The following is a 26,455-nucleotide window of genomic DNA, read 5'->3' as shown; positions in this document are numbered from 1 at the left end:
TTTTCCTAATTCTCATTTATTCAATAGTAATTCAAGTGCCAATGTGCTTGTGGAACTGTGGGGGTACCAAGCAAAACAATCACTGATCTGAGTCAGAGTCTTTGTGGAGGTTTCTGGTTCTGACAGTAGCTCTGAGGACTATTTATTTAAAAATTAAAAAAAAAAAAAAACTTCATTCAGAAGAGAAAAAACTGTATTTTATTTAATAATTCATTTTCTGGTGTTTTTAATTTATAAGAATTAAGAAGGGAAATAAATACAATATACTTATATAAATTTTATTAAATTAAAAAATATCTTAAATATATTTTTAATTCATGTACATTTCCATTTATGCAAACCATGAAGTAACAATTTTTGCTGACTATATACAAAAAAAATTATTCAAGTCGCAGAGAAAATCATTTTTGGGAATTACTTTTATCATGTTTTCTGATAATATCCATAAGATTAGCTCCTGTAACCAGATCATTCTGTGTCTGTTTATCTTTCTGTTGTTCCTTTCTCTTCTGGTCATGAAGGTATGGGGAATTTAATAACTGGGGGGGAAGAATGGATCCTGTGGGCTTTACTCGTTTTGCGATATCCCAGAAGAGTCTTTTTGAATTATTATTGATGAAAGTAATTGCTGTTCCATTTTGACCTAATCTTCCTACTCTTCCAACCTGAAATGAAATGCAAAGAACATTTTCAAGATGTCCATGTAAAATCTTAGTGTCTTTTGAAAGAAAATGAATACTATTACTTAAAGTAGCATTACTGGCCGGGTGCAGTGGCTCACGCCTGTAATCCCAGCACTTTGGGAGGCCGAGGCGGGTGGATCACCTGAGGTCAGGAGTTTAAGACCAGCCTGGCCAACATGGCAAAATCATGTCTACTAAAAACACAAAAATTAGCCAGGCGTGGTGGCACACACCTGTAAATCCTAGCTACTTGGGAGGCTGAGGCAAAAGAATCGCTTGAACCCAGGAGGTGGAGCTTGCAATGAGCTGAGATTGTGCCACTGCACTCCAGCCTGGGTGACAGAACAAGACTCCATTTCAAAAAAAAAAAAAAAAAAAAAAGTAGCTTTACTAAGATTAGCCTTCATCTAGACAGCATTTTTTGAATTATGCATCTCAATATACCTGTGAAATCAATTTAGTGGGCCACCACCAGCATGTTTTTAATGAAACAGACCAAACAGAAAATGAGAGTGATCACATAAAATAAAAGTAAGTATCATTTGTGAAACCTGTGTTTTAGTTATATCTCTATGGGTGGTGTTTGGGGGTAACGACAGAAAGATTTTTCTTATTGTGGGTGGGTTAAGGTCAAAAAATTTTGAAAGCTCCTGCATTAAGAGCAAGAGGACTATTTACTGCCAAGGCTACTTAAGAGGCCTTGAAATGTGAGATTTATACTAAATAATTTTTGCATAAAGTTATTTCTCTCTTTTTTTTTTTTGAGGCGGAGTCTCACTCTGTCGCCCAGGCTGGAGTGCAATGGTGCAATGTCGGCTCACTGTAACCTCTGCCTCCTGGGTTCCAGCAATTCTCTGCCTCAACCTCCCGAGTAGCTGGGATTACAGGCACCCGCCACCACACCTGGTTAATTTTTTGTATTTTTAGTAGAGATGGGGTTTCACCATCTTGGCCAGGCTGGTCTTAAACTCCTGACCTCGAAATCTACCCGCCTCAGCCTCACAAAGTGCTGGGATTACAGGCCCAGCTAGTAATTTCTCATTTTGAGAGAATTAAATGGACACAAATTTGTGGAGTATCAATAAGGCACAAAATCTACTTGTCTCCAAATAGATAGTGAAAATATACTAAGAAACTTTTCAAAAAAGGGGGAAAATACACAATCATGGTCAATTTCTGCTCCTTAACTGAAATGTAAAACTTAAAGTCTATATTCAGAAATATTTAAATGAGTAGATGGCTTCTGCTAATACAGAGGGCATTTTTAACACTGTAAAAGAAACTTGTAAAAAAGTTAAGAGGGGAGGCCTCTAGGGAACGAGACAGGGGAGAAGAGAGGCAAGCAAATAATGTTTTACAGTAACAGTTTTTATTTATACCTGACTTAATTAAATTACTGAATTGTTCCAATAAAAATAAAAATATAAAAAGTAGCTATTTCTCTATAAAAGTCCACAGAAAAACAAGTAGAAATAAAAAAATTCAAAAAGACAAAGAAAAGATGATACAAACTAGCTTCAGGCTGGGCATGGTGGCTCATGCCTGTAATGCCAGCATTTTGAGAGGCTGAGGCCGGAAGATCACTTGAGGTCAGGGTTCAAGACCAGCCAGGGCAACATAGCAATACCCCCATCTCTGCAAAAAATAGAAAATTTAGCCAGGTGTGGTGGCATGTACTTGTGGTCCCAGCTACTCAGGAGGCTGAGATGGAAGAATCACCTGAGTCCATGCACTCAAGGTTACAGTGAGCTATGACTGCGACACTGTACTCCAGCCTGAGCAACAGGAGACCCCATCTCTTAAAAAAAAAACCAAAACTTGCAAATCATGTTTTTGGTAAGTCTCCTAGAGTATACAAAGAACTTTTACAACTCAACAAGAGAAACCCAATTTAAAAATGGACAAAAAATTTGAATAGACATTTCTCCAAAGAAGATACAAAAACGATCAATAAGTACATGAATCATTAGTCATTAAAGAAATGCAAGTCAAAATACAAGGAGGTTTAACTTCATACCCAGTAGCATAGCTATAATAAAAAAGATAAATGTTGATGAGGATGTGGGGAAATTGGAACCTTCATAAGCTGCAGGTGAGAATGTAAAAGGGTGAAGCCATGCTAGAAAACAGTCTGGCAGTTCCTCAAAATGCTAAACACAGAGTTACTATATGACCCAGCAATTCTATTTGTAGGCATATGCCCAACAGAAATGAAAACATGTCCACACAAAAACTGGTGCATGAATGATCATAGTAGCCTTATTCATAGCAGCCAAAATGTAGAAACAACCTAAATGTCTAGTAACTAATGAATAAACAAAGGTGGTATATCTACACAATAAAATATTTTTTTTGCAATTTAAAAAAATGAAGTACCGATACATACTATGATGTGGATGAACCTTAAAAACATTATGCCAAGTAAAACAATCAACCCCTGTGGAATACTTAATTCTCTGATGTGCAGGTAAACATGGTGGTACTAAAATAAACAGAGAAGTAGTGCTGTATCATTAAGTTTAATTAAAAATAAAAGTGACAAGGCACTGAAGGCACTAACAGCGTTTCAGTGGGTGATTCTAGTAAATGTGGCATTCAGAGGTGATGTTAAGAACACTACAGACAGGCTTTACTTGGTGAAGCCCGACAGGGAGGACAGGTAGCAGTCAGTGAGATTATGTAGCACTGACAGAAGGCTCTATTTCTGCTAGAGAGAGAAGCTATTGTTACCTTTGGCAGCAAAGAAAAGAAAGAAAACTTTCAAAAGTGAAAGACTAGAACAAATAAGGATATGAAGAGGAGATGAAGACAAGATTCCTTAAAAAACTAAAGGATCAATTTTATTTTGGCCAGATAAATCAACTTAAAGAAATCTTTTTAAACAGAACTTTTTTATTTTTATAAAAGATCACTGATTATATGCTCACTGAAGAAAATAAGAAAAAGAAACAAAAATAAACCAAAAATTTATTACTTAAAAATTTTTTAACTAACATTTTTGGTTACTTCTAGTTTTTTGTTGTTTTTTTTTAAGGCACTTTAGATGTACTTTTAAAAACAAAATTTAGTTTTTACACATATTTAACTTAAAAAAATTAGTTTATATACATATATATCTTAAACACAGGCCAGGCGTGGTGGCTCATGCCTGTAATTCCAGCACTTTGGGAGACCAAGGCGAGAGGATCATTTGAGGTCAGGAGTTTGAGACCAGTCTAGCCAACATGACGAAACCCTGTCTCTACTAAAAATACAAAAAGATTAGCCAGGTGTGGTGGTGGGCACCTGTAATCCCAGTTACTCGGGAGGCTGAGGCACAAGGATCCCTTGAACCTGGGAGGTGGAGGTTGTAGTGAGCTGAGATCACACCACTGCACTCCAGCTTAGGTAACAGAATGAGACTCTGTCTCAAAAAAAAAAAAAAAAAATCTTAAAAGCAAAAATATATATAGTTTTACACACTGCTTTTTTTGCGGGGGGGATGGGGGAATGAAGTCTCTGTCACCTAGGCTAGAGTGCAGTGGCGTGATCTCGGCTCACTGCAACCTCCGCCTCCCAGTTCAAGCGATTCTCCTGTCTCAGCCTCCTGAGTAGTTGGGATTACAGGCGCCTACCACCACGCCCGGTTAATTTTTTTTTGGTATTTTTAGTAGAGATGGGGTTTTACCATGATGGCCAGGCTGGTCTGTGAATTCCTGACTTCATGTGATCCATCCATTTCAAGTGATCCGCCTGCCTTGGCCTCCGAAAGTACTGGGGTTACTGGTGTGAGCCACTGTCCTGGCCGATACTGCTTTTTTAAACTTGGTATCACATTGACAATGCCTTTCCCAATAAAACTCATTAACAAAATAGTGGTAACATATAAAGCTCCTTACCTGATGGACATACTCATCCATACTTGAAGGCATATCAAAATTGACAACCAGCCTGACACTGATCAAGTCTAGGCCTCGTCCCAAGACTCCTGTGCTCACTACAACTTCATAGTCTCCTTCGAGTAATCCCTTTCCAGAAAAGCAATAAAATTTATTATTCAGAATTTATTTTGTGTGGTTTTGTGTAATTCTGATAGCTTTTCTTTTTTCAATGCTTACTTCAATATTTTTGTCACAATATCTTTTCAATAAGTAAAGGTCATAGTATACCTGAAAAATGTATGCAGCTAAAATTCTCCCCAATCCCCATGGAATTTATTTTATTAATTTATTAAGGCAAACCTTTTCCAAAAGTGAATTACTGCCCTGCTCTACTCCAAACTGACCTGATTCAGAAATGGTAAGTTCTGAATTAGTAATTTATTTAGTATATATTCCCTAGAGAATAGGCTATTGCTCCCCAAATCAAAAGCCCGAGCAAGAGAACATTAACTTCATGGTAACCACTTGTTTGATGGTCTTGTAGTCATTAAAAGACGGTCTGCTATAAAAACTAGCTGTAATATGGTGTCTCTTGAAAATGAGGCAGAACAGATTTATAGAAAACAGAATATAGAATGTTGGGTATCAAACCTTCAATATGTTTTTCCTTTCTATTTGCGACTTCTCTGAATGTATAGATATGCTTTTCAGCCCTGTGATTTTCTGAACAGCTTCACTCAAAAGATCTGCTCCTAGTTTGCAGTCCACAAATACTAACACTGGAGGTTTAAAGAGTTTCTTATCCTGAAAAATTAAAAACATGTATCAAAAATTATCCATATAACATAATTTACAATGGGAAGTTTTTCTGAAAGATTATCACAAGCTAGTTATCAGTAGGTTTATAAATATTGTTAGGAAGGAGGCTGGGCGTGGTGGCTCACACCTGTAATCTCAGCACTTTGGGAGGCTGAGGTGGGCAAATCACAAGGTCAGGAGTTCGAGACCAGCCTGGCCAACATAGTGAAACTCCATCTCTACTACAAATACAAAAAATCAGCTAGGCGTGGTGGCAGGTGCCTGTAACCCCAGCTACTCGGGAGGCTGAGGCAGGAGAACCGCTTGAACCTGGAAGGTAGAGGTTGCAGTGAGCTGAGACCATGCTATAGCACTCCAGCCTGGCCAACAGAGCGAGACTCCATCTCAAAAAAACAAAACAAAACACAAAAAGAAAAAAAGGCATATTGTTAAAATAAGTGTTTTATTTAAAATATGTACAAACAGAAGCCAGTCTATTGCTCCTCTTAATTTTCCATCACTTAATACTGCAAGAGTAATTCAAACATTTTAAGTGCAATTAATATAGTTCTACATGCTACTAATAAGTCAATACAAACCATATTTAACTTAATACTTTTTTTTTTTGAGAGGGAGTCTCGCTCTGTTACCCAGGCTGGAGTGCAGTGGCGTGATCTCAGCTCACTGCAAGCTCTGCCTCCCGGGTTCACGCCATTCTCCTGCCTCAGCCTACCGAGTTGCTGGGACTATAGGCGCCCACCACCACACCTGGCTAACTTTTTATATTTTTAGTAGAGACGGGATTTCACTCTGTTAGCCAGGATGGTCTCTATCTCCTGACCTCGTGATCTGCCCACCTTGGCCTCCCAAAGTGCTGGGATTACAGACGTGAGCCACCGCGCCTGGCCCAAGTTAATACTGTTTATAAGTAACTATGCTTGCACATATCACCCACTCAACAAATTTCTGTTTACATTAGTAACAGTTAAAAAAAATTCTCAAGGACAGACTAGCCAAGAAATACGTTGCCCCTACCTTATATGTAAGTCTTCTAAAATTTTTTATTTTTATTTTTATTTTTGAGACAGAGTCTTGCTCTGTCCCCCAGGCTGGAGTGCAGTGGCGTGATCTCAGCTCACTGTAACCTCCACTTGTGGGTTCACGCCATTCTCCTGCCTCAGCCTCCCGAGTAGCTGGGACTACAAGCGACCGACACCATGCCCGGCTAATTTTTTTTTGCATTTTTAGTAGAGATGGGGTTTCACCATGTTAGCCAGGATGGTCTCGATCTCCTGACCTCGTGATCCACCTGCCTAGGCCTCCCAAAGTGCTAGGATTACTGGCATGAGCCACCGCGACCAGCCTTTCTAAAATATTTTAAAAGGAGAACATATTCCTTGGGAATAATCTTGATATTAAAATATATTTCTATAATAAGGCAAAGAAAACCCAACCCTGTATCTATCCAATATGTTTTCCCAAATAGCTATTTATTTGATTCTCACAGAATTCTAAGGTAGGTAAAGCAATTTATTAGTAAATACCCTTGTCAAATTCCCCGAAAGTTGAATCTAAAAATCATTCTCTTAAGAGCTATGAAAAATGCAAACACAATCCATAAAACATGGTTAACTGCTTTACTACTCACATTTAAAATTTCAAATAATTTTTTCTTTTTGGCTGGGTCTTCTACCCACAAAATAATCTGACGTACATTGGCACAAGGCAGGTTCTTTTCTCCAGTGATAATTCTCACAGGATTATGCAGAAGCTGGCTTGCTAGTTGCTCTATGCTAGTTGGAATTGTGGCTGAAACCAAAATGGTCTGATAATCATTAGGAATGTTTTCCAAAATGTCAAGCACTTGTTGTTGAAAGCCCATCTTTAACATGGTATCAGCCTAAAATAAAATTGTATTAAAGTTAGTCTTGTTTGACATTAAAACCCAGAACCACCCCCCAAAAAGACTGATATAACTAACAACATAAAAATTAAAAATTCTTAAATACAATACTATACCACAATGTCAAGAGAACCGGGAAAATGTTTATACAAAATTATAAACTGTGCAACTAAATGTTTACAATGATATACAAAGACTGTTATTATTGGCATTATTAGTAGTAGTAAAAAGCTATACACATTCTAAATATTCATCAGTAGGGGATTTGCTAAATTATGGTAGATCCATATGACACTATGCTGTCAAGAAAAATGATCAGCAAGCCCTTTATTAAATAATGAATGACTGCTAGATAAAAAAAAAGCAAAGTACAAAATACTATGTGTAACACGATACCTATTTATGCTACAAAAATATTATATGTGTATACACTCAAGAAACTTAATTGCTAACACCAGGGAGAAGGCTGGAGGGCTTTAAGGGAGGCAATTCCACTTTTAGTTTTTTGCAAAGTTGTTTTTTTAACCATGCACACAGATTATGCTTATAATAAAATATTATTTTAAATAAAAATTAATGTTAGGGGCTGCTATGGTCTGAACTGTGGTGACCCCCCCTAAATTCATATATTGAAATCTAACCCACAATGGTAGTAAGAGGGGAAGCCTTTAGGGGGTGATTAAGTCATGAAGGCTCCACCCTTATGAAATTAGTGCCCTTCTAAAAGAGGCTGGATGGAGCTGTGTGTGAGGATGCAGCAAGAATGTGCCAGTGCCATCTTTGAAGCAGAGAGCAGGCCCTCGCCAGACACTGAATCAAGGTTAGCGCTTTGATCCTGGACTTCCCAGCTTCAAGAACTGCGAGATAAAGTTCCTGCTGTTTATAAATTACCCAGTCTAAGGTATTTTGTTATAGCACCAGGAATGGACTAAGACAGGGGCTTTCACTTCTATTTTTCTGTACTGTGGGTTTGTTACAACCATGAATTACCAAGCAAATAAAAAAAAATTTTTTTTTAAGTTAGTGCTGCCATTAAAAAAAAAAAAAAAAAAAAAGATTAAGGCTATCTTGAGTTGCAAATACAATCCAGTTGTCTATAATTTGGGAACAATGAGGTATTTAATTCTTTTTTTCCCCTTCTGAGCCCTGATTCAGGATAATTCTTTTAAACTATTAAGGCATTGTGGGTGTTTGTTCTGAGACACGGTCTTGCTCTGTCGCACAGGCTGGAGTGCAGTAGCATGATTCCAGCTTGTTGGAACTTTAAACTCCTGGGCTCAAGAGATCCTCCAGCTTCAGCCTCCTAAGTAACTGGGACTACAGGCACAAGCAGGGCACCCAGTTTGGCATTGTATTTTTAAGTGCCCACTAATGTGCTGTCATCCATATTAAAATTTGAATATTCATTTTACTATTATTCAGTGGGAAAAAAAATTGTCACCCAGGTTGGAGTGCAGTGGTGCCATCTTGGCTTACTGTGCAACGTCCCGGGCTCAAGCCAGCCTCCCACCTCAGCTTTCCAAATAGCTGGGATTACAGGCACATGCCACCACATCCATCTAATTTTGTGTTTTTAGTGGAGGTGGGGTTTTGCTATGTTGCCCAGGCTCCACCCCCATTTTCTAACATGTCTTTAAGGTGCACAGATTATTCAACAGATGCTATTCAAAATGCAGAGTGGGCCAGAAAAAGCATTTTTTTTTTTTTTGAGACAGGGCCTTGCTGTGTCGCCAGGCTGGAGTGCAGTGGTATAATCATGGCTCATTGCAACTTCTGCCTCCTAGGCTCAAGCGATCCTCCTGCCTCAGCCTCCTGAGTAGCTGGGACCACAGGTATGTGCCACCATGCCTGGCTAATTTTTGGTATTTTTTTTTTTTTTTTGCAGAGACTGGGTTTCCCCATGTTGCCCAGGCTGGTCTTGAACTACTGGTCTCAAGCAATCCTCTCGCCTTGACCTCCCAAAGTGCTGGGATTACAGGCGTGGGCCCCTGCACCCCAGCATCTCCTCTCCTGATTTTTCTCCTCCCTCACTAGCTACTCTGAGCCTCTTTTCTCTTCTCTCTATCCCTATACACTGGGGAGCCCCATGGGCTGGGTCACAGGCTTCTTCCTTCCCCATCTGTGCTCTCTCCTCAGATGAGATCAACAAATTCCATGGCTCTGAATACCATGCATGCATCAAAGACTCCCAAAATCGTATCTCAGGCCACAACTGCTTCCCCGAACTCAAGTGGTAGAAACTATCTGCCGACTTAACATCTCCACTTGGTTTCAACAGGCCCCTCAAATTCAACACATTCAAAACAGAAGTTTCTATTTCCTTCCTGCCAAACCCACTCCTATCCCAGAACACATCCCAGGAAACAGAGCCATCAGAAACTCTTATTTCATCTCTTCTCTTCACCACCTGACACTGACTCCATTAATCATCCTGTCAACCCACTAGCACACCCCAGAGCTGGTCGCTTCTCCCAGCTCATACTTGCAAGACTGCTCGCAATCCTGTCACCCCCATCCCATAACCAATTCTCCTCAAGGAACCAGACAGATTCTTCTAAAATATAAATCAGATCTTCATCCTCCTCTGCTTAAACCCTCCAATGGTTTCCCATCACACTTAGAATAAAATCCAACTTCTAACCATGACTAAAAAGTCTTACAAGTTCTCATCTTTGTCCACTTCTCCGACTTCATCTCCTAGCACTCTCCCCTCACTGCCCGTGACTCTGCCACACCAGCCTTCCTTCTGTTCCCAAATACCTCACGCTTGCTCCCCTGTTGAAAGTCTTCCCTCCAGATGGATCTCTGCATGACTAGCTCCTTCTCATTCAGATCTTAGCATAAATGTCATCTTCTCAGAGAGCTCTCCTTGACTCCCAATCTAAGGTAACCCCCCCACCCCAGTTGCCACTGCCATATCGCTTTGTGTAAGTACATTTATTACAGCTCCACGAGACAGCTCATGTGTCTCATTTTCCACTGTATTCTCAAAACCAACAAGTCTCAGCACATGAAAAGCCCTAACAATGTATTTTGTAAATAAATGAACACTCACTAATTCTAAGCACTAAATAAGCACCTACCTATATGTCAGGCAACTTACTAGTCAATGTGGCCCAAACCTCTCTGAAGATAAGAATCACCTGAAGGGTGGGCCACGGTGGCTCAAGCCTATAATCCCAGCACTTTGGGAGGCCAAGGCGGGTGCATCACGAAGTCAGGAGATGGAGACCATCCTGGCTAACACAGTGAAACCCTATCTCTACTAAAAATACAAAAAATTAGCCGGGCATGGCGGCAGGCGCCTGTAGTCCCAGCTACTCAGGAGGCTGAGGCAGGAGAATGGCGTGAACCCGGGAGGCGGAGCTTCCAGTGACCGAGATCACGCCACTGCACTCCAGCCTGGGTGGGGGGGGGAAAAAAAAGAATCACCTGAGGGGGGAAAAAAAAAAAAAAAAGGATCACCTGGAATGAGTTTTTAGAAATTCCTGGCTACGACTCACACCTACTGAATCAGAATACCAAGTGAGAGGTCTGGTCTTGTCTGATGTTCACTGAGCAAACCAGGTGACTCTTATAATTAAGGAAACTTGGGCAAACACTGTGCTAAGAAAAAATTTTAAAAATCTATGCACAGTTCAACAGAGCAGAGAGAAACAAAGGCCTAAAATCTGACAGGGGGAGTGAAGGAGTTCAGAGTTACTAACAGATAAAGAAGGAAGAGCAGGTAGAAAGGATGGGAGAGAATTCCAGGCCAAAGGACAGGTATGACAGAAGACACGGAGGGTCACAAAGCAGATCATTTCAAAGGAATTATCTGAGTTTTCACCTCTGACTATTCTTGCATCTTCACCCTCCTCTTGAAACAGTGGTTCTCTCTTCTTCAAGGATATTATTCATTCTCAGTTCCTCTCTGGCGTCTCAAGCAGCTTTTTACTGACTCATCTTCAAACTCCACAAGGCAGGCCCTTAGCCCCAGCCCGTTTCTGCTCATTTCTAACTTGTCTCCCTTAGAGAAACCATGCGTTTCATGGATTCTGATGCCTATTTTATTTTTTAAAATTTTATCAGCAGCCTCCTGAGCCAGAAAAGGCTCAGAGGGACTCCCCAATGCCTATTTTAGATCTTCAGAGTATTACCCCTTAGTTCATCATTTGCAGGAAATTCACCATGTCTAAAGCCAAACTCAAACATTACTACCAAGACCCAGATTTGCTCATATGTCCTTTTTAAAATAAAAGGCACAACTATAACTGATGGAGTCACCTCTATTGCCTTCTTCCTCTCTCATCCTCAGGCATTAGAAGACGCACGAGTGACTCTCGGATTTGGCCTGTGACTCCTACTGCCTCCACCCTGTAACCCCTCACCCCTGTCTGGATTGCTGGCTGCTCTGTCTTAGATTCTTTCATTTCTCCTGTACCAAGCAGCAGGGTAACCTCTTAAACCACTACTCAATAATTTAGAAAGCCTCACTGCCTCCCACATCAAATCCAAATTCCTCTGCCTTCCTGTCCAGGCCCTCTGTAATTTGGCCCCACCCTAACAACCCAATTTTACCTCCTATTATTTCTCAGGAAGAATTCTTCAAGCTGGTGGTCTCTTCTCTGCCCCCTGCACACATGCACTTGGACTTTCTGACTCTGCTTACGTTGGCCCCTTCACTTGGAACAGTTGATACATCCTCTTGTTTTCTAAATCTTTTTCCATCTTTTGAAGCCCAGGTCAAATCCCATTACCTCCGGGAAGCCATTTTTTGCAGTGCTAATACATTTACTCTCTCATTTCTCCTTCTGACCTTATTTCTCCTGAACAATTAGCATATCATATACAGTCCCTTTTTTTTTTTTTGAGACGGAGTTTCACTCTTGTTGCCCAGGCTAGAGTGCAATGGCACAATCTTGGCTCACCTCAACCTCCGCCTCCTGGGTTCAAGCAATTCTCTTGCCTCAGCCTCCCGAATAGCTGGGATTACAGGCATGTGCCACCACGCCCAGCTAATTTTGTATTTTTAGCAGAGACGGGGTGTCTCCATGTTGATTAGGCTGGTCTCGCACTCCCAACCTCAGGTGATATGCCTGCCTCAGTCTCCCAAAGTGCTGGGATTACAGGTGTGAGCCAATGTGCCCAGCCATACAGTCCAATTTTTTCACTAGTATCTTCTATCAGCCATTGGCAAACTACAGTTCTGGGGACAAATTTAGACCTTTACCTGTTTTTGCAAATAATGTTTTATGGGAACCCCGTCACACCCATTCATTTTCATACCACCTACATTTGTATCGAGTAGTTGCCACAGAGACTATACAGCCCCCAAAGCCTAAGATATTTACCATCTGGTCCTTTACAGAAAGTGTTTGCCAACCCCTGGCCTACATCATGTTAGTACTTTTGTATCTCCATACACATGATAATGTTCTTACCTTTACTTCAGTATATGTATCTTTTCTCTCCAACACGATTTCAGCACCTTGTAGGCTTGAATGCTATTCAAAACTTCTCTGTGATGCCATCCAAACTTATCCAGAATTGGTCAACTTGTACCTAAATAATACTTCTGTACTGACTGCAGTTTCTGTATATAACTGATTCTGTTGTTTACCAGCTCATTTACCCTCTAGATCACCCAGAAACCATATTCCTTAAATGCCAAGGAGGTGGGACACAGGCTGCACATACAGGCACTTGATAAATGTTTGCTGAAAGAATACTTCCCTTGTACCATAATGGTGAGCACAGCACTAAAGTGTCTCATGAAGCCTCGTTAGTGGAAGAAAATTAAAATGCTGTAAAGAGAAGTGAGGATGAGGCCGGGTGTAGGGGCTCACACCTGTAATCCCAACACTTTGGGAGGCCAAGGCACGAGCATCACTTGAGCCCAGGAATTCAAGACCAGCCTGGGCAATACAGCAAGACCCCATCTCTAAACAAATTTGAAAAACAAAGAGAGAAGTGAGGATGAATGGAACTTAACCTTAAAATCCATATAAGAATTACTTCTCAGGCCAGGTGCGGTGGCTCATGCCTGTAATCCCACCACTTTGGGAGGCTAAGGTGAGCAGATCACTTGAGGCCAGGAGTTTGAGACCAGCCTGGCCAACATGGTGAAACTCTGTCTCAACTAAAAATATAAAAATTAGCCAGGTATGGTGGCACACGCCTGTAATCCCAGCTACTCGGGAGGCTGAGATACAAGAATCACTTGAGCCCAAATGGTGGAGGTGGCAGTGAGCCAAGATTATGCCATTGCACTCCAGCCTGTGTGACAGAGGGAAACTGTCTTTAAAAAAAAAAAAAAATTACTTCTCCAGCTCGTAAGATGGGGAGAATTTAAGAACATGGGGCTTATCAACAAAGGGAAGCCCAGTGATGTTCAGGGTGACAGTATGTCTAATGATAATCAGATGCAATAAGTCAGTTCTACCAAATGGCCGCGCCAGAACACTGCTGACTTAGCAGTAGCAGGACTCTTCAGTCTATAAGACATTTTTGGGCAGATGCGGTGGCTCACGCCTGTAAGCCCAGCACTTTGGGAGGCTGAGAAGGGTGGATCACCTTAGGTCAGGAGTTCAAGACCAGCCTGGACAACATGATGAAACCCCGTCTCTACTAAAAACACAAAAAGAAAGTTATCTGGGCATGGTGGCAGGTGCCTGTAATCCCAGCTACTCAGGAGGCTGAGGCAGGAGAATTGCTTGAACCCAGGAGGTAGAGGTTGCAGTGAGCCGAGATCGCGCCATTGCACTCCAGCCTAGGCAACAGGAGCTAAACACTCTCTCAACAACAACAACAACAACAACAACAAAAAAGACATTTTCACCATCATTCTTCATCCTTGCCATAGGTCTAGAAGATTAACCAGCTTGCCTAAGATCTCATGGGAGGTGGAGTAAATGTTCAAATCTTGATCTTGTGGGTACTGGCTACGTGTTCTATCCTACTGCTACTTACTGGGGCCCACGGAAGGCAGGCTAAAACACCATCACTGGTCAGCACCCAGCACCCCGCATTTGTGATCACTGCTGGGTAATGCCAGGTCTCTGCTCTGTCACTGCTGGTAAGACATCTGGGAAGATGCATGTGCCCTGCAGGCAGAAAAGGCACATGCCCAGGGTGGGCTGGCACACGGTCCTATGTTCCCTTGGCAGAATATCACCAAGCAACAACACTTTTACTTCATCTTATTAAGCACGCCAAAATTATAAAAATGCCCCTATAGTATATGTAACATAGAAAATCAGGACCACAGATGCCTACGTCCACACAGAAAAAAAAAAAAAAAAAAATTAAAGGCCATCTGCTGGGCATGGCGGCTCATGCCTATAATCCCAGTACTTTGGGAGGCCAAGGCAGGATGATCCCTTGAGCCCAGGAGTTCAAGACTAATAAGCCTGGGTAATATAGTGAGACCCCATCTCTACAAAAACCATATAATTAGCCAGGCATGGTGATATGTGTGCCTGTAGTCCCAGCTACTCAGGAGGCTGAGGTGGGTGGATCACTTGAGTGTGGGAGGTTGAGGCTGCAGTGAGCTGTGTTTCCATCACTGCACTCCAGCTTGGGTGACCTGAGCAACAGAGCAAAATCCTGTCTCATTACCTGACACTGACTATTTTTGCAAACAAATGATAGTAAGCATCAAATGCTTAAAAAAAAAAAAAAAAAACACTTACTATTGAGAATAGAGTACATAGTGAATTTGTGTTTTCTGTCAATTAGGAAAAGACAGCTCTGTTTAATTTTAGTGTAGTACACATTACGATAGCTTCAGCGCTACACAGGAAATAGCTTAAGAACCACTGCTGCAATGCTTTAAAAGTCCCTGAGGTTTTTTTTTTTTTTTTTTTTAAGAGAGAAAATGTCCTGAATATACAATGAAATTATATAACTATACTTTCCCTAAATTGTGTAAAATCATGTAACCGTTTTTCAAACACCCCTACTTACTTCATCTACTACAACAATCTTTATACCACAGAGTTCTACAGAGCTCTGCTTTATTATATCCAGAAGTCGCCCAGGGGTTGCTATGATAACCTGAATGAAAGAGAATAAGCAAATTTAAAAAATTGGTAATAGCCATTTTCATTCATTCATTCCATATTGATTGACTAATATGTACCAGACACTGTGTTAAGCACTCAGAATTCAGTGATGATTAAGTCAGACATAGTCTCTGTTCTCATGAAACTTGTAACACAAAGGAAGAAACAGATAAAACAAGAAAGTACTCATGAGATAAATATACTACGCCATAATTGGAGGGACCTATCCAGTCCTACCCAATACACAGGTCAAACCTAAAGGATTAGTGGGCGTGAGCAAGGTGAGGAGTGATTAAGGAGACAGAAAAGTATCTACGACATTCCTAGGGCTGGGAGGCCAGTGAAGTTTCCAAATGGTGAGGGACGGGGAGAATGGGGCAGGCTGAGGCAGGCACCAGGAAGGGCCTTGTAGGCAGTTTGATTGATATGGTTCTGTAAACAAGTGAAAATTCCATAACATCTTTGGGCTTTTTATTTCATTTTTAAATTAAGAGGTTGGGCAAAGTGACTTCTAAGGTTGCTTAAGGCTCTTAACAATTTTATAATATGTTAGTGGCTAACAATGGGGGCGCTTTTTTTTTTTTTTGATACAATCTCACTCTATCATCCAGCAGGGAGTACAGTGGCACAATCATGGCTCACTGCAGCCTCAACTTCCCCGGCTCCAGGGGTCTTCCTACCTCAGCCTCCCAAGTAACTGGGACTACAGGCATGCCACCACATCTGGCTAATTTTTTGATTTTTTTGTAGAGACAAGGTCTCTATGTTGCCCAGACTGGTCTCAAACTCCTGGGCTCAAATAATCCTCCCGCCTTGACCTCCCAAATGCTGTTGATTACAAGTGTGAGCCACTGCATTCAGCTTATTTTTACCTTTTTTTAAACAATAAGGAAAAATGCTTTAATACCAATCACATCTCCCCTTTGCTTCTATGCTACCATTGGCCAGTATTTAACTTCTACTTTATTTTGAAACCCACAGGTGGTTCATTATGATTACTGTTTCATTCAATGTTTCCTGAGATTTACCCACATGCTTACTATTTTCCTTGGCTGCCATTGTTTCTTCCATCCTACACTCTCCTTTCTGGCACAATCTTCTTTGTCTGTAGACTACCTCAGTTTTAAAATTCTCTTACATGGTATATTGGTAGTAACTTTCTCAGTTTTGTTTATTTGAAAAGTTTTTTCATTTTTTTCATTTTGCCCTTGCTCTTGGAGGGCAGCTTTGCTCAACAGACAGGCTTTGGTTATTTTTCCTCAGAGGGCACCTGGGAGGGAGCTCAGGGGTGGGAGTGACAGGTGGGCAGCCCTGCATGGGGTGCTGCAGCCTGAGGGGCTGAGGACAGTACAGGGTGGAGTCTGTGAGGTGAGGAAGGTATCGCTGTGGGAGGGGCGGTGCTGACAGTGGGAGGTGGGCTCCATAGAGGAGAATTGGTCAAACAAATAAATAAATACGAAAGGAAAATGAGTGGCAGGTTTCTGTCAGTTACAAATATGAATGAATCCTGTTGTATTGAATTGGAATTGGAAGTATCAACATGAACTCATGGTTTCATGGTTTCTAATAAATACAGATACAGAAAAACACACAGTTAGATATCCAGCTGACCCTTGAAAAACATGGATTTGAACTGTGTGAGTCCACTGAAACATATCAATTTCAACCAAATAGAGATCAACAATACTCAGGTTCAGCAGGGCCGACTGCAGGATCCAAGTATGCAAAGATTTTGGTACATATGCCGGAGATCCTGGAACCAATCCCCGTCAGACGCTGAGAGCTGTATTCCCTAGCTCTATCCACTGGGAGGTCCTAGAAGCATTGATAGTCCAATAGCAATCAACACACATAGCCCAGATCTTTCTTTTTAAATGCTATCCTCTAGTAAAAGAAACCAGGGCTCCTTGGAGAAGGCATGATTCCAGGGCTGGGGCAGGGAAAGAAAAATGTAAGCATGGAACATCTTCTTTACATAGAAAGTAAGGAAGACTCAAAGAATGATGGAGAGCTGAACAAAGGACATAGAAACCAACTTGAAGGTGCTTCCACTGGCCAGATAGAGATCAACTGGAGTATCAAAACAAATAATAACAGATTATAAACCTCTGAATAACAGGAAGCCGTGAGTCCATACAGATAGAAATAAATATATACATAAATTCAAAGTGTGGTGAAGAATGAGAAATTTACATTTCAAAGTACATCTCAAAGTACTCTCCCCAAAATATTTACTAAATTCAAAGAGGAAAAAAATAAACTTTACAACTACTTTACAGATCCTATCACCAGGAAAAGGACATACTGATACTGTGTGCAACCTAAAAGGATGCAATGAAAAAAACAAAGCATCTCTTCTGTGATATCCCTGTCAGACATGTAACTGGAATCTAATCAGTTGAGGGATGTTCTTCAAAGTAAGTAGCTTGTAAACCTTAAAAGGGCCAAGATATGAGGAAAAAAAGGAAAGATGGGGGAACCGTTTCAAATTAAGGAGATGACAAAGACAAGACAACTAAATGCAACATGTGATTCTGAACTGGATTCTTGTGCTATAAAAAGTGATGGAACAATTATAAAAATGTGAATGGGGACGGAGGAGTAGACGATACCAATATTCATTCCTGATGTGATCTAATGTATCAATGTGACACTGTTTGGAGCTGTGTTCCCACCCAAACTGCATGTCGAACTGTAATCCCCAATGTTGGAGATGGGATCTGAAGGGAGGTGATTGGATCATGGCGGCTATTTCTCATGGTTTAATACCCTTCCCCCGGTGCTGTCATGATAGTTACTGTGAGATCTAGTTGTTTAAAAGTGTGTAGCACCTCCCCACTCTCTTTCTTCCTCCTGCGTTGGTCATGTGAAGCTCCTCGCTCCCCCTCTGCCTTCTGCCATGATTGGAAGCTTCCTGAGGCCTCCTCAGAGGCAGAAGCCACTATGCTTCCTGTACAGCCTGCAGAACCATGAGTCAATTAAAGCGCTTTTCTTTATAAATTACCCAGTCTCAGGTATTTCTTTATAGCAGTGCAAGCATGGACTAATACACAATGTTAATTTCCTGATTCCGTAATTGTATTACGGTTATGTAAGATAATGTCCTTGTTTGTAACAATCATACTGTAAAGTATATGGGGGTGAGAGGGCATCAAGTCAGCAAGTTACTTCCAAAAGGTTTAGGAAGAAAAAAAAGTTCCATTTACTCTACTTACCACCTTTCTTTAAGTTTGAGATTGTTTTTTAAAAAAATACGTGCTTTGGGAGGCCGAGGCAGGTGGATCACCTGAGTTTAGGAATTCGAGACCAGCCTGGCCAACATGGTGAAACCCCGTCTCTATTAAAAATACCAAAAATTAGCTGGGCATGGTGGTGGGCGCCTGTAGTCCCAGCTACTCTGGAGGCTGAGGCAGGAGAATCGCTTGAACCCGGGAGACGGAGGTTGCAGTGAGCAGAGGTTGCACCACTGCACTCCAGCCTGGGTAACTGGAGACTAATACCAATATGTTAACATACTTTTTTTTAAGAATTGGAATGCAAGCTTAGTTTAAAAGCTGTTAGAAGTTCGCAGCTACTTATCCATTTGAATTATAATGTTATCCATTCTTTGCAATGAAAATAAATTTAATGCAGAGGTTGATATGAGACTGCAGTTAAACGCCATTAACCCAACTTCAAATTTGATGCCCATCAAAAATACTTGTATTGTTTACTTTATAAATACACATTGCAGAATTTATAATTTGGTACTGATATCACCTTTATCTGTTTTATATACTGGAGGTCCACCTTAAAAAAGCACTGATCCAATATCCCATTAATTATCAACCTGTAATTTCTTAAAACAACATTTTAAAGGCTTTAAAACTGTCAGATACATCTGATTTGTCCTTCAGAAGATTCCAACATGAAAGGCTGATATTCACCCATAGAAGTTGTCAAATACTGCAGGAGCTTCATCCCAGCTCGTACTGCTGCCCCAGCCCCCGGAGCGCCCTTCCCCAACTCCCTGCCAACCCAGCTCCTCCCCTGGGTTACCAGGGCCTCCCTACCAACCTAGCTCCTCCCCTGGACCGCCAGGGCCTCCCTACCACCCCAGTTAACTATAACAGTTAATGCCCAGAACGCCAAGGGGCCTCAAGGACCCAGCTCCTGCACCAAAGCTGCAGTCTACTTTGATTGGTCAGCATCTGTGCCAAACCTTCCATTAAACATTTTCATTTTAAAGGCAGGTATCTTCAGCCACCCATTCAAACTTAAGAAAACTGAAGCCCACAGAAGTGAAGTAACTTATCTATGGCCATGCAGCTACCAGACCACATTGCTTTTACATACTTATACATATCAGAAAATACAGACTACACGTAACAGCATGGCTAAGGAAGGAGGAAAGACAGGTAAATTAAGATATCAATTTTAGCAACTACTATTTATTAGCTATAGATCCTTAGATAAACTCCAGCTTTCTGAGATTCAACTTCTCAACTATAAAACATGGGCTAGGGATTATGCCAACCCACCTTCAGAAGTAAATGTGATGCTTAAATGAGATAATACATGTGAGAACATTCAACAGCCTTTGGCATATAACGGGCACTCAATAAATTGTGTTTCTTTCCCTTCCTATATAAAACAAGCTTAAAAAACAAAAACAACCCTAAGGCTTACTTGGTAAGAATTTAAAGGCTCTCTAAAATCATACTTTTAAAAGTTCTTCAAGGGGGAAAAAAACTCTAGTTCCTGTATTGCTTACAAAACTTTTCAAAGACATTGTATCAAATCAGTGCTTACCTTAACATGTTGTTGCAGACGATAAAGCTGTGGGGGTAAGGGTAAGCCCCCTACAAGAAGCACGGTTTTCATGTGTGGCAGGCCACTCATCAATTCTTTAGCTTGTCTCTCTATCTGAATGGCTAACTCTCTGGTTGGTGTAAGAATGAGTGCAGATGGAGTTTTGCTCTGCAAAGATGTGAAAAACAAGTTTAAAAACACCAGCAATTAATTCCTGCTGATATGAACTAAATCTTCACAAGGATTCCAGGAACATGGCCCTTTTAAAGTGTTCCCAACTGGATATGAGTCCTCCTGCCTTCTGCTTGCTGCAGACTTTTTTCCTCCAAAACCATCATAAATTAAATCCATTTCTTACATAACACAGAATGAAAGATCAAAATTGGGGCTGGGGAGAGGTGTCCACAGTAACCAAGGTGAGAAAACTGAAGGTTTGCTCCTAGTTCCTTGGACTCTGTAATCTACAGTCATCCTCCTCTGAAGAGAGAACCCAATAGTCACCATGTAGAGCTGGTCAAAGCTGGCATGCTACCCTTGGTCTTTCCCTCTTAGCTCTCTTGTGGATTCACTTCTTTCTTTGTCCATATAACTTACATATATACCCACATCCTATTTCGGGCTTTATGGCTCTATTTTGGTCTTCCAGCATGTGTGACCTATATTTTAAACAATCTAGCACTTTTTTTCCTCACACTATCTTCTACTACTCTTTAGTTTTCCAATTTTTTTCTCCTTTATCTTTCCTCTCTTTGCCTACATTTTTTTTTTTTGAAACGGAAATTCACTCTTGTTGCCCAGGCTGGAGTGCAATGGCACAATCTCGGATCACTGCAATCTCCGCCTCCAGGGTTCAATCAATTCTCCTGCCTCAGCCTCCCGAGTAGCTGGGATTACAGGCATGCGCCATCATGCCCGGCTAATTTTGTATCTTTAGCAGAGATGGGGTTTCTCCATGTTGACCAGGCTGGTCTTGAACTCCAGATCTCAGGTGATCCACCCACCTCGCCCTCCCAAAGTGCTGGGATTACAAGCGTGAGCCACTGTGCTCCGCCTTGCCCACATTTTTTACTTACTTCCCTTCCTGCCATACTTCATACTTCACAAGTTCATCAGTACTTGGGAAACAGTAATTACTCAAAATGTTTGTTAAACTAATCATATGTGAAAGTGCTCTACACACTATAAACTAACAAGTAAGGTATGGTAGTGATTATTTTAAGATGAACCATAGATCATATTTAAGAGTATATTTTGAGGCTGGTTGCGGTGGCTCATGCCCGCAATCCCAGCACTTTATGAGGCTGAGGCGGTTGGATCACCTAAGGTCAGGAGTTCGAGACCAGCCTGACCAACAAGGAGAAACACCATCTGTACTAAAAATACAAAATTAGCCGGGCATGGTGGCACATGCCTGTAATCCCAGCTACTCAGGAGGCTGAGGCAGAAGAATCACTTGAACCTGGGAGGCGGAGGTTGCAATGAGCAGAGACTGTGCCATTGCACTCCAGCCTGGGCAACAAGAGTGAAACTCGGTCTCCAAAAAAAAAAAGAAAAAAAAGCGTATTTTGAAACTCTATGTGTTCCAACTTCAGTATAAATCAGTTTCTTCAAAACACAAAATCCAAGGAGACTAAACTGACGTACAAACTGCAGCTCGTCTGGTCAGCTGGATCTTTTCCCCCTCAAATCCAAAGCTTATTCTGTTAACAGAAAAACTGTTAAAAATAAAATGTTTTGTAAGGAAGCAAGTTTTTAGATCCTCAATAAAGAGATCTCTGGTTCAATATAATACAAGAAAAATTCCCTGAAATTATGTTTTCATACAAACTACTATCAGAAGCAAAATCACTACAGGCACTAGTGACTAAAATTCCAAATATTTAGTTTTAGTTTGCAATTTTAATACAGTTAAGAATGAAACTTGGTAAATACCTCACTTGTTTCCAAGAATAATACATGTGAACTCTATTATTAATACTTACCTCGAATAAAGCTCGCATGATAACAGGAAGAAGAAAAGCAGCTGTTTTTCCTGAGCCAGTGTCTGCACTGGCCAGAATGTCTCTTCCCAGAAGTCCCACAGGAATCATCTGCATTTGAATGGGGGTTGGCACCTCATAGCCTGATTTCTTCAAGTTGTGATTTAAGACCTCAGGGAAACTACAATGTTCAAAGTCAATAATGGGCCTAGTGACTTCTTGCCCTTGAACTAAAATTCCCAGCTGCTGTTTAAGATTTTCAATCTGGTCTTCCTGAAGGTTCAAAATAAAGGGGTGCTCTTTGTAGACATAGGAAGCATTCAGTGGAGACTCTGGCTCAGAATCAGCCTTCTGTGGATTGCTGAGTTTTGATTTCTCTTCCTTTTCCTTAACTTGCAGAAGATGTTTCGCTTTACACTCCAAACTACACACATCTTCATCTGTCCTATCACAGATATACTCTCCGTAACGACCACAGACAACACAGACGGGTTCCCCCGGTTCTGCCCAGCGCTGTGTTTTGGAAAATGACTTAACAGGCTCTTCAGAAGGATGGCTGTCCTTCACACCCTGCTCGGGACTTACTGAATGAACCTCTGCCAACTGGCCACCTGGGCTGGGGAAAGGGCATGATTCGCTGCTGTGCCTGTCTGGTGTTGTGGCTGCTTCTGTAACTAGAGCATCAACGGGAGCATCTCTGCTTTTGTCCAACTGAAGGTCTTCTGGGTCTGATTTAATTATCTTAGCCACACAACTTTTGCCATCACCATTAGCGTGCCTCTTGATTTTTAAAGATCTTGGAACAAACATTCTTCAATATTCTGTTAAGGAAATTATATAATGAGATTTATTGTACCATTAATAAAGTTACATATAAAGTACCATATGATTAACAGCCAGGCGTGGTGGCTCACCCCTGTAATCCCAGCACTTTGGGAGGCCAAGGCAGGTGGATCACGAGGTCAGGAGTTTGAGACCAGCCTGGCCAATATGGTGAAACCCCGTCTCTACTAATAATACAAAAATTAGCCAGGCATGGTGGCATGTGCCTGTATTCCCAGCTACTCGGGAGGCTGAGGCAGAAGAATCTCTTGAACCCAGGAGGCAGAGGTTGCGGTCAGCCAAGACCTCACCATTGCACTCCAACCTGGGCGACACAGTTAGACTCCATCTCAAAAATAAATAAATAAATAAAATACCATGTGATTATCACAGAATCAGCCTAGCGTCCTGCGGCTATGCCTGAAAGGAACAGTGGACATCATGACACTCTTTATATCAAGCTTTTCTTCCGTTCGCCAGCTTCCACTGATGAAGAGATGGAGTCCTCTTCCTCACACACAGCAGTGTTGAAACACTGCATACTGCTCAACATAGCCTTGTACACATGGTCTATTTCCGTTTACTGATTATTTGCACTTTTAAGTATCAGATATTATAGAAATTCTGGGGTAAATCCTTCTATTATAGCATCAAAAAAGAAAACAGGAGAAATACTTCGCAATTAAAATCTTTAAAATCAAAACCACAAATCACAGAGAAAATGCTATTTTCATAACACTCAGTGTTATTACATGCCAAGCACAATGCTTCACCTAATCTTCACAACCACCATGTAAAGCGGTTAGCATTACCTAATATATATGCACAGATATTTTTTCATTATGCTATACTATGTAGATTACATAGATTAATATACATATAGCATAATGGAAAAATATAGTAATATACATAACATAGCATAATGAAAAATCGTGTGTGTATAAAACACATTATATACACTTAGAAGAAACTGAGCCACTTAAGCGGTTTGTCCAGGCTCGCACAATTTTTTTTTTTTTTTTTTTTTTTTTTTGAGACGGAGTCTCGCTCTGTCGCCCAGGCTGGAGTGCAGTGGCTCGACCTCGGATCACTGCAAGCTCCGCCTCCCGGGTTTACGCCATTCTCCTGCCTCAGCCTCCGGAGTAGCTGGGACTATAGGCGCCCGCCACCACGCCCCGCTAATTTTTTGTATTTTTAGTAGAGACGGGGTTTCACCGTGTTAGCCAGGATGGTCTCAATCTCCTGACCTTGTGATCTGCCCGCCTCGGCCTCCCAAAGTGCTGGGATTACAGGCGTGAGCCACTGCGCCTGTCGTGCTTGCACAATTCTTAAGTGTTACAGCCCTGGCACTCTGGATCCAGAGCACAAGCTCTCAACCATATGAGGACTAAGCTCTAATTTTTTATCTTACTCGAATTCCTTTCTAAGGGGTCTGGAGAGTCATGTCCTATAAACCATAAATTCTTATCAGATGGGTTTTATTTAAGCCAATACACAGTGACTTACTTTCCAATCTGACTCTGGCATAACAAGGAAGAAAATAAAAATGTTTTACCCCAAAATATATTTCCTTGCCATACCTTAAAATTGCCCTGCAAAGTCTCCTGTAGGAAAAATCCCCATTTTATAGAGAATTCCCTTCCCCGCTTTGTTTTCCTTCCTTCCTTCCTTCCCAGATCCAGGAGATAATCAACTAAGAGCCAGGAACCCTTTTAAGTCCAATATAAAACAATTTACAACCTGCTCTCTCTAAAGTCTGCTATCTAAGAGCTTCCTCTGCACAATAAAACTTGGTATCCACAATCCTTTATCTTTAGCCTGAACATTCCTTTTAATAACCTCAACCATCAACCAGATAATGTTTACATTTACCTATAGCCTGGAAGCCCCGGCTTTGAGTTGCCTTTCTAAACCAAACCAATATATTTCTTAAATGTATTTGATTGATGTCTCATGCCTTCCTAAAATACATAAAACCAAGCTGTACCCCAACTGCCTTGGGCACATGTTCTCAGGACCTCCTGAGGACTGTCACTGGCCATGGTCGCTTGTATTTAGCTCAAAATAAATCTCTTCAAATATTTTTCTGAGTTTGATTCTTTTCATCAACCCCGATCTATACCCATTTACACCAAAAACATATCTGCAAAATTACAGTGATTGGGAAGAAGACTTTTAACCTAATCTGGGGACTATCAAATATCCTAACAAATGTTTTTCTTACAAAAATTCTTTGTTTAAACTGCCAGATTCCAACTTCCAGAAAAATTCCAACAGAAATGCAACTGTACGTGGGGTGGCGGGCAGCGCAGGCACGGCTCTATGCGAGCAGGAAAAAGCTTGGAATTCAAAAGTCTTCCAATGGCGAAAGGGAACGGGCTCATGCCGGGAGGGCGGGCAGCGGCGCAGCCTCCAAATCTCGCCAACGCCCCCCGCATCCCCGCACATTGGCGGGCCCTCCCCTCGGGCGTTGCCTCCCACCCACGCCCGGCGGCACCGCACCCCGAGGCGCTTCACGTCATGGAGCTGCTGAGAGACGGGCGGGGCTCCGGTTCCGGGTAGAGGCCTGGGACACGGGGAACTTTAAGGACGGGGCGAGGGGGGGGGAAGCGCAGAGGCACCCGTTCTCCCTCCGCGGCCTAGCGGCCGGGGTCCAGGAGAAAGGGCAGCAGGACCGCCAGGGGCCCGGGCTTCCGGGGCACGCTCACCAGCGCAGGCCTGAGGCCGCGTCCGCTCCCGCTCGGGGCCGTCTCCCCCTTCCAGGCTCCAGGCCAGGCTTCCGCCCGGCAAGCCCTGACCCGCTGGTCAGGACGGCGGCCCGGGACTGGTGGTGCGGAGCGGAGCGCACAATCCACTTCTCCGGGTTTTGGGAGGGGGCCGCAGCCCGCTCTCCGGGCGGTGGGGAGGCGGGGCCACCATGGGGGCGGAGCTCGGCTGGGAGCCGGCAGTGGCTTGGGAGGGAGGGATGAGGAGAGGGGCGGGAAGGCTCCTCGCGTTTTCACGCCCCCGCCTGGCTCTGGGCTGGCGGTAAATCTCGGAACCGGTCGGGATTGGGCGGGTTCTGGACGGAGGGGCACATTTGGGAATCCTTGGAATAATTTACGTAATGGAGTAGGCTGGGATTGGTGGTTAAGAGTCGGAACGTACGCAAAGCAGCAGCAGGGCGGCGCGGGGCCTGGCACCCTTAGAAAGTGGGAAGTGTGAGTGTAAAAGGGAGGGGCGCTTCTTCCCGTTGGGCTCAAAAACCCTTTTCTGGCTTTAGCTAGTAGAGCCACTTAAAATTCAGAGTCAGCTTGATGTGGCGTATTTGATATGCTGGATAATATTTCCTGCACCACCGCACCCCTCCCCGCCAGCCCCAACACCAACAAGAAAGTAACAGAAGTCACGGTTCTTGGTCCTTGTGGGCTGACATTTCCCTGTTTTGCCAACCTCTGGAGCCACGTGTCCCAAGCAGTTTGTAGTTGAGAAGTGATGGGGGAAAGGAGACAGCACGGGAGAGGAAGGAGGGAAGCCAGCTTACATTCAGGTGCCTTAAGTAAATATTTTCGATGTAATATTCGATACATACAAA

General features: G+C 42.2%; 1 protein-coding gene across 3 annotated transcripts; it reads right to left on the bottom strand.

Moving 5' to 3' along the window:
• Positions 1-267: 267 nt before the first annotated feature.
• DDX59 (DEAD-box helicase 59) lies at positions 268-25,798 on the bottom strand. 3 transcript variants are annotated; one of them, XM_050782292.1, is made up of 8 exons: positions 25,590-25,798; positions 22,063-22,880; positions 20,081-20,248; positions 15,192-15,281; positions 6,990-7,241; positions 5,195-5,347; positions 4,562-4,690; positions 268-665 (listed from the first exon to the last, which is right to left on the bottom strand). In XM_050782292.1, exons 2-8 carry the CDS (start codon positions 22,867-22,869, stop codon positions 402-404), a joined length of 1,863 nt encoding a protein of 620 aa, XP_050638249.1. In that variant the 5' UTR covers positions 22,870-22,880; positions 25,590-25,798; the 3' UTR covers positions 268-401. The 3 variants fall into 3 exon arrangements, with proteins under 3 accessions (XP_050638249.1, XP_050638258.1, XP_050638269.1); XM_050782301.1 differs by lacking the exon at positions 25,590-25,798 and adding an exon at positions 25,106-25,395; XM_050782312.1 differs by lacking the exon at positions 15,192-15,281 and having other exon boundaries at positions 25,590-25,739.
• Positions 25,799-26,455: the final 657 nt, after the last annotated feature.

This window comes from Macaca thibetana, chromosome 1 (genome assembly GCF_024542745.1).
Source record: "Macaca thibetana thibetana isolate TM-01 chromosome 1, ASM2454274v1, whole genome shotgun sequence".
Taxonomy (NCBI): Eukaryota; Metazoa; Chordata; class Mammalia; order Primates; family Cercopithecidae; genus Macaca; species Macaca thibetana.
Note: the sequence above shows the minus strand (reverse complement) of the source record. Positions and strands in the feature narration are given on the sequence as shown.